This window comes from Orycteropus afer, unplaced genomic scaffold, assembly GCF_000298275.1.
Source record: "Orycteropus afer afer isolate SDZICR_OR568_19922 unplaced genomic scaffold, OryAfe1.0 scaffold00505, whole genome shotgun sequence".
In the NCBI taxonomy this organism is placed as follows: Eukaryota; Metazoa; Chordata; class Mammalia; order Tubulidentata; family Orycteropodidae; genus Orycteropus; species Orycteropus afer.
The window spans coordinates 1,700,306-1,715,351 of NW_006922092.1; the positions used below are offsets into that span (position 1 = coordinate 1,700,306).

Genomic DNA, 15,046 nt, shown 5'->3' on the forward strand with positions numbered 1-15,046 from the left:
AAGTCAATTCCAACCCATAGCAACCCCCTTTGGGTCCCTGAGGCAGTAAATGTTTACAGAAGTAGATTGTCCAGTCTTCCTTCCGCTGAGTGGCTGGTGGGTTTGAACCACCAACCTAATGGTTAGCAGTCAAATACCTTAGGCACTATACTACCAGAGCTCCTTATGTTACTATTAGACACTAATAATGTTTTACTTGTGCTTTTATAAAAGTGGAAAACAAAGTCTTTGAAGGCCCTCCATAAAACATAGCTACCTCCTCAAGAATTTTCATGAACTTTATAGGGAAACCACAGCCCAATAGCTATCTTTTTAAGAAAGGTACAGTGAACTCTGAGTCAAAGAAAAATTAAGATCTAGGCCTGAATCTATCATTTATAAGTTCTATGTCTATAGGAAAGTCATTTCAGCTTACCATACTTTAATTATGGGTTCAGAATTGATTATTAGATGTGTAGTTGGATCTGAGGAACCCTGGTAGCATAGTGCCTAAGGCACTTAACTGCTAACCAGAAGGTTGATGGTTCAAACCCACCAGCCACTCCTCGGAAGGAAGGTTGGGCAATCTGCTTCCATAGTGATATTGCCTCAGAAACCCAAGGAGGGGTCGCTATGAGTTGGGTCTGACACCACAGCACATTACAACAACAACAACAGTCAGATCTGACTCATAGAGACCCCTCCTTGGGTTTCCAAGGTGGTATCACTATGGAAGTAGATTACCTAACCTGCCTTCAGATCTTCCAGCTACAGCATCCTTAAATTCCATGTAATGCACCAAGCCCCCAAAAAATTAAAATTGAAAGACTACTCAAATCCCAGCCATATGATTTTCTTTGATACAAAATTTACTGTACAAATTTGCTAGAACTAGCTTCAGACAACATTTAATATATTGACATGTAGCTAAGTAGTGGACTACAATGCTTTTATACATCCAGGAAATAGCAATATTGTTAAAATTAATGAAATCCACCCAGGATGACAGGTGGTAGGGAGCGAAATGACATGGGCTTATAATCTTTATTTTTCCCAGATTATTTATCTTATAACAGCAGCACTTTGAAGCCTCATGCAGATGAAGAGCCAGAATCTCCACTGCTCTACAGAACTATGAGTGAAGCAGCCTTGGTAAGAAAAAGGATAAAGCCTCCAATGACAGACAGAAAAGACAGACAGAACCATAGGACCTCTATTAACGGACATTTCTACAACTATGAGGTGAGTTAAGTTCCCATCAAGTCAAGTTAAAATGGTGATGTCTATTTGTTGTTGTCTACAATACCATTCAATCCAATTTGTGATTAAAAATAGTAATAATAATGACATTTTGCCTTGTGTTGATTTCAACTCATGGTGAACTCATGTGTGTCAGAGTAGAATGGTGTTTCACAGAATTTTCAGTGGCTGATTTTTTTGAAGTAGATTTCCAGGCCTTTTTTCTGAAGTGCCTCTGAATAGATTTGAACTGCCAGCCTCTCCATTAGCAATCTGAGGAAGTGTATTAACTGTTTCTGCCCCCCAGGGACTCCTAAATAATAATTGTTGTTGTTGTTATGTGCCGTCGAGTCAGCCCTGACTCATAGCGACCCCTCCTTGGGTTTCCGAGGCAGTATCACTACGGAAGTAGGATTGCCCAACCTTCCTTCCGAGGAGTGGCTGGTGGGTTTGAACCGCCAGCCTTCTGGTTAGCAGTCAAGTGCCTTAGCCACTATGCTACCAGAGCTCCCAAATAATAATAGTAGTAGTATATCTAATAATTATTGGTAACTACATATGTGCTAAGTATTAAACTATTTTGAATTTATTTTCATTTCATTAATTGTTTCTAAAAAGACCTTTAAAGTAGATATCATTGTTTTCTCCACTTTATAGATGAATTAATTGAAGTTCACAGAGTCTTAGCCACACTGCTTTTAAGTGGTAACTCTGAACTTGAATACATACTTGTCTGACTCCAGAACCCATGTTTTTAACCAAAGTAATGGATGAACTCATCTGTATTTAGTTGAAAGCATCTCCCAAAAATTCATGGCCACCTGAAACCTGTGAATGTGATTTCATTTGGAAATAGAGCTTTCTACAGATGTAATTAGTAAGGGTGAGTCCTTCATAAGAAGAGGAAAAGTTAAATACGGAGACACAGAGGGAAGGAAGCCATGTGAAGATGATGACAGAGATTGAAGTGATGTGTCCCATGAGAAGGCCAGGTTCAAAACATTGATTATGATTAGCTCAAATAATTTAAGGAATTACATGACAATGTTTTTTTTTTTTTTTTTTTTTTTTTTGGTAGACATCAATTTTCACTCCAGCCTTTGAATCAGAAACTAAAGTAAGAATAAATAGTACTATGAGAACTGAAGAAGTGATAAAGGAACTTCTTCAAAAATTCAAGGTAATCTTCATAACTGAACTCAATTATAAATGTCTTGTATGTAATTTAATTGTAGGCATGTTTCTAAACCCACTCTTCTGAAAAAGACCTATGAACATGTAAAGTCTATCTTAATTGACTGTTCACTTATGAAGGATTCTTTCTTATATAATACTGATTTTAAAACTGTTCCCTGAAAAAAATTGTATTACTCCCAGGGGAGCAGGGAACTCTGATTTATTCTCTGAAAGTGGAAAATAGAAGTGTAGAAGCAAATACATAAATTGAATTTAGTTGGTTTGGATGAGATCATGACCACAGAGAATTCATGTTTGTTTATAATTTTTCCTTTGACAGATTGAAAATAGTCCACAGGATTTTGCTCTTTATATTATATTTTCAACAGGAGGTAAGAAAGCCTAATAATCTAAAACTCATTCTTCTCACATGGCTCCAACAGTTTATCTATCTCATGCTGTGGAAGGAAGGAAAGAAGGGAGAGAGAAATGGTGGGTGCTTGTGTGTGCACATAAGCATAAGTATTTGAATGAATGAAATTTATAGATTCATATAAGAACTCAGTCAATACCAAAACCAAAAAACCAAACTCACTGCCATGGAGTTGGATCTGACTCAGCCGGGTACTCCTCCTTGGGTTTCCAAGGCAGTATCACTAGAAAGTAGATTGACCAGTCTTCCTTTTGAGGAGCAGCTCTTCTGGTTAGCACTCAAATGCCTCAGGCACTACACCAACAGAGCTCCTATTGAGTCAATGTTGTTGTTGTGATGTGCCGTCGAGTTGGACCAGACTCATAGCGACCCCTCCTTGAGTTTCTGAGGCAGTATCACTATGGAAGTAGGTTGCCCAAACTTCCTTCCAAGGAGTGGCCAGTGGGTTTGAACCACCAGCCTTCTGGTTAGCAGTCAAATCCCTTAGGCACTATGCCACCAGAGCTCCACTAATATATTATATATATATATATATATATACACATACATAATCTATTTATGAGAACTGAAGAAGTGATGAAAGCCAGAACCTATTAAGGCAGAAACCTGTCAGAGAAGAAAACTCAAATATTTTTTACTAAAACAAGTGAAGAAAAGTGGTTAAGACTACACCCTGTCAAAGACAGAACACTTGAAAAACCTGAAAAAAAAAAGTCAATCCCGTGGAGTTTTGATCCATAGAGAAAGTCATTCTCTGATTGGCACAAATGTTTAAGCACCTGACTAGTGTCCAAAAAGTGGCAGTTCAAAACCACTCAGAGACACTTTGGAAGAAAGGCCTGCCTAGTGGTCTGCTTTCAAAAGATCACGGCCTTGAAAATTCTATGGGATGCTTTTCTGCTCTGTAACACACTCTGCCATGAGTTGCAATGACTTGAAGGCAACTGGTTTGGGTTTTTTGAGCTATATATTGAGGCATGTTGCTTGACAAAAGCCATAAATGGAGCAAACATTTGTCTGAATAACATAACCAGGGGCAAGGTTGAATTCTCTAAGATATTAGGTCAAAACTTTAAGAACAGCAAAAGAAAAAAACTCCGTTTTTAATTCATTGAAAAGTTTTCATTTCATTTTGTTATGTTGAATGAGTGTCTCCTGATATGTGAGCTTTTCAGGTCCTATTTACTTCCACGTAAGCTATAGAAAGAAAAGAATGGGCAGATTTTCTTTCTTCTTTTTCTCTATCATGGACTTCTTTTTCCTCTATAATGGACTTCTGACTGTGGTTGATTCTTGTTTCATTTGCAGAACGGAGAAGGCTAAAGAAGACAGACATTCCTTTATTGCAGAGGCTCCTACAGGGACCTTCTGAAAAGCATGCTCGCATTTTCCTCATGGATAGAGATACAGAAGAAATTAGCAGCGATGTATGGATACCATAACCCTGAATCTGCCTTATTTCCTTTCTGAGTCAGCACCTCAAATATAAACACTCTGTTTTTCCCCCATTTTTTCTTTCTCAGGTGGCTTGGTACATTAATTTTCATTTTTCTTTCTTGGAAACCATTCTTCAAAGATTAAATAAAGAAGAAAAAAGAGAGATTCAAAGAACAATAGCAAAGTAAGTCAAGAGTAAGCATTCTAGATACATGGTCCTCTAATAAGTTCAAAGGCACACAATGTGTTCAATTTTTAATATTTTTTCTCTCCTTATTTTCAGATTCAGTACAGAAAAGGCTATGATACTGAAATGTCTTCAAAGTAAACGTGTAGTAAAAACAGAGACAACAGTTTAGCTTTACAGACCACTACTGCTATTGTGGGGATGGCACAGGACTGGGCACTGTTTCTTCCTTGTACATAGGGTCACTGTGAGTCAGAAACAACTCAAATGTCACCCAACAAATTGCTGAAACAGGTCAAGAAGTTAGAAATCTTTTAATATGGGATGAGTGCATAAATGCTATATCTATAGTCATACAAATATATATATGTGTATATGTATATGTATATATATAAAAGCTCTGGTAGCATAGTGCCTAAGGCACTTGACTGCTAACCAGAAGGCTGGCAGTTGAAACCCACCAGCCACTCCTCGGAAGGAAGGTTGGGCAATCTACTTCCGTAGTGATACAGCCTCGGAAACCCAAAGAGGGGTGGCTATGAGTCAGTTCTGACTCAATGGCACATAACAACAACAACAACATATAGATAGATAGATAGATAGATAGATAGATAGATAGATGACTTTGAATCTGTAGAAAATTGAATGTCCAAAAAGCTTGTCTCTCTTTGAAGTGATGAGTTTAACTAGGATTCACAGTTGGACTAAAATGAGGTTGAATTTAGTTTCAGTAAGTGAAATAAATTTGAATACTGTGTATTCCAAATGTCTTTTATACTAAAATACCTAATGAACTTGAATTTAAATGGCATTTTCAGGCATCATATAGTTTAAGCTTCTTTTAGCTCTGATAGCATAGTGCCTAAGACACTTGACTGCTAACCAGAAGGCTGGTGGTTCAAACCCACCAGCCAGTTCTCAGAAGGAAGATGGGGCAATCTACTCTGTAGTGATACTGCCTCGGAAACCCAAGGAGGGGTCACTATGAGTCGGGTCTGACTTGACGGCACATAACAACAACAACAACAAGAACTGAAATAGTAGCTCTGGTGGCATAGTTCCTAAGGCATTTGACTGCTAATCAGAAGGCTGGTGGTTCAAACCTACCAGCCACTCCTCAGAAGGAAGATTGGGCAATCTACTTCCATAGTGATACCACATCGGAAACTCAAGGAGGGGTCGCTATGAGTCGGATCCGACTTGACAGCAGTGAGTTTGTGAGTTTAGAACTGAAATACTATCAACCAACTCTCAGAAATGACTGAAAAGTAGAAGGTACAAGTTTTCAAAGTAAACAAAAAAGTATACTCTTACACTACCAAGGTGACCGTGTTTTATAGCTCCTTGAAAACTGCCATTTTCATAAAATCTAGGACTTTCTTTATGTGGGTTTATAATTTTCAGCTATCTATAACATCAGAACTATTTGTCCTTTGGGAAGAAAAAGATAATGAACTTTGTTAAGAAATCAAAATGGTCATTTCTCAACCTAAGTCCTATGTTTTTTTCTCTGTTCTACTAATTATATTAAAAAAATATTCTTAAGTTTTTTTTTTCTAAACTCAGATGAACTATATTTCTTTTTCTTATTTTGCCAAACAAATATACCATAGAGACTTAATTTATTTCATCAGCTAGGACAGTTGGGCGATCTACTTCTGTAGTGATACCTCATAAACCCAAGAAGGGGTTGCTATGAGTCAGGTCCGACTCTATGGCAGATAACAACAACAACAGAACAATACTCATGGCAATCCCATGAGTTCTACCCAGTTAGAACTGTGCTCCATACAGTTTTCAAGGCTATGACTTTTCAGAAGCCGAACACGAGGCTTTTCTTCTGAAGGGTCTCTGAGTAGGCTTGAACCAACAGCCTTCGGGTTAGTAGTTGAGCACTTGACCATTTGTGCTACCCAGAGACACAAGTAGTCACCATGAATTGGAATCAGCTTGAAGGCAACTTTTCTTTTTGTTCAGTTTAGGACAATAATTGGCCCACAATAAGTATTTATTGTTGAACAAAAACAATGGATAAAGCAAAGCTGGTGTAGCTGAAACCAGGCAAGGATATGGAGCTCAGCTCTCTCAGCATCCCTCTGATATAAGACAACCCTCATGATAATTCTCAAATGTTTACAAATCTTCCTAACCCATTTAGACAAAAGGAGAGAAAAAAATAATCACCTAAGAATGAGGAGATGGCCGAAGTATCATCTATGAATTTATTAATGTACTATATGGCACATAACAACAACAACAACAACATATGCTACAGTTGAGTTTTACGTAACATCCTTCTATTCTTTAGCCTACTTCCATTTGAATTCCTCACATTTTTGATATATTAATAATCCACAAGATTCATAAGAGAAGTACCAAGATAGTACTTTTTAATAGAAAGTATTTTGAAAGAAAGTAGCCCTGGTAGCAGTGGTTAAATGCTCAGCTGTGAACCGAAAAATCAGCAGTTTGAAGCCACCAGTGGCTCTGCAGGAGAAACATGTGGCAGTCTGCTGTCATAAAGATTACAGCCTTGGAAACTCTAGGGGGCAGCTCTACTCCATCACATAGAGTTATTATGAGTAGGAATCACAGCGGGTTTCTTTCTTTCTTTCTTTTTAATTTTTATTGTGATTTGTGTGAAAGTTTACAGAGCAAATTCATTTTCCACACAGCAGTTCATACATATTTTGTCTCATGACATTGACTGCATTTCCCCACAATGTAACAGCTGTCTTCCTACTTCCTCCCCATAGTTACCTCTTCCCTTTGTCCTTCCCTCCCATGCACTCCTGCCTCCTGAGCTGTCTCCCTGCCCTTCTATTATCCCATGACTGATCTCTCCAAGGAGTGTATCTACCTAATGTAAATGTTCAGCTCATATGCCTATCTTTTGTTTGGCTAGAAGCCACAGGAGAGTAGGTTCAATTCCAGACCTGAAGGGCGTAGTCTCAGGGGTTTCACCAGGCTCTAATAGACCAGAAAACATGATCCTTCTTTTTTTATGATTTTAAGTTTTGTTCCACATTATTCTCCCACTCTGTGTAGGATCTCCTATATACATCCCCCTCTGAGTGGTTGACAGTGGTAGCCAGGCACCATCTAGTTCTTCTGGCCTCATAGTCATATAGGCTGAGGATCACATGATGTATGAGTGCCTTGGACTAATTGTTTCCATGTGTCTTTGGCTTTCTTCATTCTTCTTTGCTCTGAACAAGGAGAGACCCATCATTGCATCCAGATAGTTGCTTGCAAGCTTTTAAGATCTCAGTTGCTACTCGTCAAAGTAGGATGTGGAACAATGTTTTTGTGTAATATATTATGCCAATAGAGCTTGATGGCCTCTATAACCATGGTCCCAAGCCCACAGGTCCAACTACTTACTCCCTCCAGGTAGCTGGCTGTGACCAAGAAGTGACTACAGCCTTGCCCTTTGTCAGCTCTACTATATACCTGGGCATTCTTACAGAATACACAAATATGTTTGTAGATACATTGTCTGCCAATCCTATACATAGTCATGGTCCCATTCCCCCCTGCCTAGACATACCTGATCGTTCAGCCTATCCACCCATCTATCCACCCATAGATCAATCCACACAGTAGTATATGTACAAAAGGGTTCATCTTTGGTGTCTGTATCCCAGGAATCATAGTGGATTTCTTTTGAAAAGAAGAAGAAGAAGAAGGAAAAAAAAAGCAGATGGCATAAAAAATACCAAATTAAATTTAAATGGCATTTTCAGACATCATGCTGTTTAAGCTTCTTTTAGCTGGAACTGTCAAGAAAACTGAAATATCATCAACTGACCCTCAGAAATTACTGAGAAGTCAAAGCTAACAGTTCTTGAAATAAAGAAGCACATTCTCACACCACTGAAGAGAAAAGGCAAATGGCTAGTAAACATAGGGGAAAAGTTTCAACTTAACAATGATCAACTCTCTTAGGCTATGCCCAATTACAAGACAGAAATCATGCAGTGATTTAAATAGGAGAAGTTTAATATGAAGAATTATTAAGTTATCACAGGAGAGTAACTATACAGATTGAAAGAGAACTCTAAAAGGTACCATAATGTTGAAGAAGAGTATCACAAAACAAATAGCTTGAAATGGGGGTCCAGAATTCACTGGAGAAGATAGTACTGAAGCCCATTGGATGGTGGAGATGTTCTTTAGGTTGTGCAAGCCAGAACTAGGCCACAGTTGCTGGACAAACAGAAGCAACCCTCTGGCGTGTGAATGACCCAAGGAAAATGGGTAGGTGTGCAGAAGGAGTTGGTGTGTCACTGTAGATACAAGACCTGGAGTGCTTTGTATCTGTGTCAAAATAATCATAGCAAGCAAATATTTGGGGGAAATGTGAGCAAAGGCTGATGGGTGGGTACAAAGGAGTCAAGCATACAGAGGGAGCTGGGGTACCACTGTGGGGGCTGCTGGACTAGAAGCTGGAGAACTTGTTCATTTCTGTGTGACTTGGGCTTGAGCAGCTTCAAGAGGATGCATTGAAAAAGGTTGTGCAGCTGGCTAGTTAGGTGGCCAGCCCTATGGGCTCTCTATATGGACAAGCACAGGGCCTACAAGAAGGTATGGAGGACAATGACTTAAACTAGGTATAGGGATACAGTGGGGATCCAGGCTATGCTTAAAAAACCAGTTGTCTGTGAGTCAATTCAGATACATGGCTACCCCATTTGTGTCATAGTAGAACTATAGTAGAACTGTGCTAGATAATGTTGTTTAATGGCTGATTTTATGGAGGTAGACCACTAGGCTTTTCTTTCTGAGGTGGACTCGGACCACCAACCTTTCAAAGGTTACCAGCCTTTTGCACCACTCAGGAACCCACAAGCTACACTGCTTCTGCCCCAGTCTAGAGCTGCAGAGAGAAAGGGACAGCAGCTGCTCTATAGACAACTACCACTAAGAAAACCCTCTGGGCAGAACAATGGAGAAAACCTGCTCTCCAGGATTCTGGCCAGCTAACAAAGAGAAGCAGGAAAAAACTCTTTCTTCTGAAATGTCTCTCCAGTTCTTTCTACTGACAAAGCACAACATCATGCCAGCAATGAAGGAAAATATAGACCCACAGCAATTTTCACAGAGCAGGCATTAAAGAATGAATTCGGAGCTGAGAAGCAATAAAATGATAACTGACACATCAGAAAACAAAATTAAAGAGAAATGAGATACATTTTTGCTATTAAATTAGAAAAGATTAAGAAATGAGAATAAACATTCAACAAATTACAATGAAATGGGCATTCATAAACTGCTGGTAGAAATATAAATGATATAACTTTTCTTAAAAGCAATTTAATAGTAAGTTTGTACTATATTTCTACTTCTAATATCTTATACGGAAATAATCAGAGATACAGATCTATTCTGTAAAGATATTCCTTATATTGTCATTTATTATGGCAAAATGAAATAGTCTAAATGTTCAAAAATAAAAAAAAAGGTAGAGGGAAGAAAGCAAGAAACATTATTCTAGAATATTATATAACCATCGAAGTTATATCTCCTAATACACTTTAATTGTAGAGGTAAATTCTACTTCCAAGTAATAATACCCACACACCCCTTGCAAAATATGTATTAGGTTGAACTGTGCTCCTCAAAAATAAATGCTGGAATCCTTACCTCTGTTCCTGTGAATGTGACCCTGTTTGGAAATAGGTTTGTGTTTTTACTATGCTAATGAGGTCATGCCAGATGAGGATGGGTCCTAAACCTAATCCCTTCTAAGTAGTGTCTTATAAAAGGATAAAACAATAGATATGTGTGTAGGCCATTTTGGAAGTGAATCACCTAGCTCCAGTCCAGCTTTCAGATGATTGCAGCCATTTTGATAGCTTAACTGCAACCTCATGAAAGATCCTTGCCAGAAAACTCAGCTAAACCACTCCTAAATTCTCATAAACTGTTCAAGATAATAAATGTTTGTTGTAGTTGCCTGCTAACTTTGGAGGTAATTCGTTACTTAGCAATAGGTAACTAACACAATTTCTGAGACAAATATGTGTCTATTTACTTCAGAGACATCTTTGCAAAATACAAGATCCTAGTTAAAGTGGGAGAAAAAACTGTGGAACAAAATTCAAAAAAACAAAAATTTCCAGAATTACTGGTTGGAAAGAGACTGGTGAAACCCCTAAGATTATGGCTCTGGGTTATCCTGTCTTGGAATTGGACTCACTTCCATGGGTTAGCTCTCAGCCAAAGAACAGAAAGGCCAAAAGGCAGAACACCTACTCCAGGGAGATGCACACCTTAACTCAGTCAACCATGAAAGAGCAGAAGGGCAGCATTTGCATAGGGCGAAAGCTGGACAGAGAAGAATTCGTAGATAAGGACATAGGGAAGGGGTGGTCACAAGGAGGAGAGGGGAAGAGAGCTGTTTATTGTGGGATTGTAATTAGTGCCATGAAACAAAGTGCATATGAACTGTTGACAGTAAAATAAATTTGCTTTGTAAGTTTGCACCCAAATCACAATAATTTTTTTTTTCTTTTAAATAATAATTTAAACTTCTGTCACAAAACTATTTATTTTTGTTTTAGGTGGTCCAATATTTCATTACTAGTTACATGCTAGTTCAAATTAAATTCTAGATTATATGTCATTAATGGTACAGAATCTGTCACATTTATCTTTGTATGTTAACTTATTGTTGTGTCTTGTATATAGGATGTGTTCAATAAAAATCAAATGAATAAAAGAATGAATGAATTAGTTAATTAATGTCCAAATGAATGAGTAAATGAATGGTCTGAAATATGTTTATAAAAATCTCCTCTATATATGGCTTCTTTTACACAAGCCTGATCTAGTAGCTGAAGAAAATATAAAACATTTCAACACTGTATCTAATGCACCAAAAACTAAACCCACTGGCATTGAGTCAATTCCGACTCATAATGATCTGCATTGGGTTTCCAAGGCAGTAAATCTTCCTTCAAAGGAGCAGCTGGTGGGTTTGAATCACCAACCTTCTGGTTAGCAGTCAGATGCATTAGGCACTACCCAACCAGAGCTCCTTCTGTCTAATATAGTGGTATATTTTATTATTTCTTGGCTCCATGAAATAGTTAGTTTTATTGTAGAGCATGATTTATGCCTGTTTGATTAATTTCAACAACTGAAAGGGAACTAAGTCCATTAGCAAGGCAGTTGATGAAGAGGAAAAGACAAAATGAGTCACCATTAGATTGAGATATATACATGTGAAAGAGAAGAAAAGAATAGGATATAATTATTGTTGTTGTTAGCTGTCATTGAGTTAGCCCTTAATTCAGGGTGACTTTGTGTTACAGTGATGGTACGCAATAATTTGCTTGGTGTGGGCCTTCTTGCCATGGTCTTTGTGACTCCTACCAGATGACTGAGTTGGACTATGCAAATGCGGGGTGTATAGAACCCCAATGCCCACCAAGGGTTTGGATAGATTGTTGATAATGTAAATTTAGTGTATGACACCCCTGTGGGGGTGGGACCATGCAAATAAGCTATTTGGTACCCTACTGTGGGGATTGGTCAGTTTTGCTATCTTGCTGGCTTTAAAATAAGCCATTCCAGAGGTGGAAAGGGGGAAATCTCATTACCATCAAGAAAGAAGAGCCAGAAGTAAGGCACATCCTTTGGACCTAAGATCCCTGCATTGAATCTCCCTGATCCAGGAGACAGAGCTGTTACGAAAGAGTCAGCAAGAAGCACCAAAAGAGAAATGGTGGCAGCAAAGGCAATAGAACCAAAACACTGACATAAGACAGAATGGTGGGCTTCCTGCCCTAGGGTGTGAGAAAGCTGAGTGCCTTCACAAAGGGGGATTGCTGGTGGAGTGAAGTGCCTCTAGGCATTTATCGGCAGAGTGAAAAGAGCTTTGTAGCTCTTGCCCAAGGAGGGCAGAGGTAAGGCCAAGGGGTGGAGGGTCAGAGAGAGAACTGCCTTAGGCATGGCTGAGGGGAGGCTCTCCTGATTGAAGAACTGTATCCTAAGCAATCCTGATCCTGAATTCCTATTACTTCTCTAATAAAACTAATAATTATGAATATTGTCTGAGTTCTGTGTGGTAATTGCAAATTAATTACCAAACCCAGAAGAGAAATTGAGTGCTGTGGGAAGGATGATTGATGTCAGAAATGTTAAAAAGGTTGGAACGTAGAGGCATGTCTGACTTCTGCCTCACAGGAATCAGCCTTGGCTGTTGATTTTGATCCTCTTCCAGCCTTGTGAAGTTAGAGGAGGTCAGATACCTCTGCCACTCCCTTTTTGCAAGAATAGAACTACTCTATAGGCTTTTCTAAGGAACTCTGGTGGCATAGTGCCTAAGTCATTTGACTGCCAACCAGAAGGTTGGCGGTTCAAATCCACCAGCCACTCTGCAGAAGGAAGACTGAGCAATCTACTTCCATAAAGATTTACCACCTCAGAAACCCAAAGGGAGTATCTATGAGTCAGAATTGACTCAATAGCAGTGAGTTTGATTTGGTGTTTGGTCTAGGCTTTTCTTGGCTGTAGTCCTCACAGAAGCAATTCACCAGGATTTTTCTTCAATGGAACCACTGGGTGGGCTCCACCTGCCAACCATTGGGTTAGCAACAAATCACAAATCACTTGCACCAGCCATTCAATGACATCCTTTTGTCTTCTAAATTAATATTAATAACATTTGAAATTGCCAATATTTGACCTACAAGGAAAACCACATGTTCATATTTTTCAAACTAAAAATAATAATAACAAAATCGCCATCGAGTCGATTCAGACTCATGACAAACCCATGTATGTCAGAGTAGAATTCTGTTCTATATGGTTTTCAATGGCTATAACCCTTCAGATATAGATCACTTTTCTTTCTTTTGAGGCACTTCTGGTGGATTTGAACCACTAATCTTTTGGTTAATAATTCAATACTTAGCCGTTTACACTACCCATGGACTTCTTCAAGCTAAGAGACTTACCATTTTCCAGGCACTGTTCTACGTGCTTTTTATGTAGTAACTCATTTAATGTTCATTACAAACTCCTGAGGAAATTACTTTTAGTCCCACTTACAGATAAGGAAAGTAAACCAAGGAGAGGTAAAGAGACCTGCTAAGGTTTCCATTAGAAGATCTAGTAGGATTTGAACCCATACTCCAGAGTTCATGCTTTTAACCACCATATTCTATGACTTCACCCTGAACTTCAATCACTTAGTCTGGCATCCACTTAAATGTCCTTATTTGTAAATTGGGAATAATAGCACCACAATCTTTGGATGATTGTAGGAGTTACATGAGATAATATATGTAAACCTGGCAAACTGCTGAGCACCTAAGAAGTGCTAGATAATATTAATTTTTTGTTACATTAAAACTACAATATATCCCTACCTGTGGTTACATCCTTCTCTTCCACTGTCTTATTGCCTACAACTCCTCCTTCTTGTTTGAGATAAACAAAAATGGCCATTTCCCCAGAAACACCTCCCACTTCTCCAGATCGCTATCTGTTGAAACCATATCCAGTTTCTACTTGCAGAGCAGTGAATTGCTTAATATGGCCTTTCTAGACATCGTCCTCCATTTTGTAATGTAAATCCTAGTCTCTATGCCTGTTTAGGGTGGAATGTATCTTGAGTTCCATCTTGCTGGAGGGTGTGACCCAAGTCACAAACCACCCTTAGCTTCTTTGAGGGTATACATATGAATGTTTTGGGAAAGTTCACTGTCTTGCTCCAGTTCTATGTTTGGTTTGTCATCATCTCCCCTCCAGACTTGAACAGAAGCTGTCATCTGACCTGCTGGTTTCGGTTAGCCAACCCCTGCAACCATGAGAGTTGGAAGAATCCTCCAGACCTACCCACACACCTTGGACTTGCCAGCCTGCCAGCCTCCCAGCCTCTACCCCCACCACATGAGCCATTTCTGTGGGAGTTTGTGAGTTCTGTGAGATGTTACAGAAAACTATAGAACCCTATAACAGGAAGGAGATTATTGAGGGGAGGAGGAAGAGTTGATGTCAGAGATGATGGAGTTGCACGACAGTTTGGAAAAGTTGAACATTTGGGACATCTTTAACCTCCACCTTATAGGGATCTCATAGATCCAGGTGAAGAAAGGGAACTCAGGCATGCCCAAAGCAGCAGGGTGGGAGAGCGGGAGAAAGGGGATTAAAACCCCCAGGAATCCGGACAGAGGAGGAGTCAGGTGCAGGGACCAAGGTAAGGGTGGTATGAGAGGTTTGCAACAGGGAGACAAACTTGTCTGTTGGTTTGTCCTACCATGGTGACATGTTGATGTCAGTTTTGAGGCTGAGCCACTGGTGTTTCAAACCCAGCAGGATGCACATGGTGCACAGGTATCAGCCCAGCTTACAGACTGTGAAAGATTAGGAAGAAGGAAGAGGCTCTCCACTTCTCAAAGAATTGTCTAGGGAAAACCTTATGAATAGCAAAGAAACACTGTTTGATACATTACCACACAACTTTATGAATAGTCCAGTTAGGTTAGAAGGCTCTCAAAATAGGACAGGGAAAGAGCTGCATCATCTGAGTAAACCCAGCCTTAGTCCTATAGGTAAGTAAAAGCTTTTGAGACCTCCATTTG

At 39.2% G+C, this 15,046-nt stretch overlaps 1 protein-coding gene across 1 annotated transcript in view; it reads left to right on the top strand.

Annotated features, from left to right (window-relative positions):
* RASSF6 (Ras association domain family member 6) overlaps positions 1 to 4,623 on the top strand; it is an 89,283-nt gene extending 84,660 nt beyond the window's left edge. The window contains exons 6-11 of the mRNA XM_007955491.1: positions 1,037 to 1,221; positions 2,297 to 2,398; positions 2,735 to 2,786; positions 4,136 to 4,254; positions 4,351 to 4,448; positions 4,548 to 4,623. Coding sequence (XP_007953682.1) covers positions 1,037 to 1,221; positions 2,297 to 2,398; positions 2,735 to 2,786; positions 4,136 to 4,254; positions 4,351 to 4,448; positions 4,548 to 4,623 — 632 coding nt within the window. The remainder of the gene's footprint in view (positions 1 to 1,036; positions 1,222 to 2,296; positions 2,399 to 2,734; positions 2,787 to 4,135; positions 4,255 to 4,350; positions 4,449 to 4,547) is intronic.
* Positions 4,624 to 15,046: the final 10,423 nt, after the last annotated feature.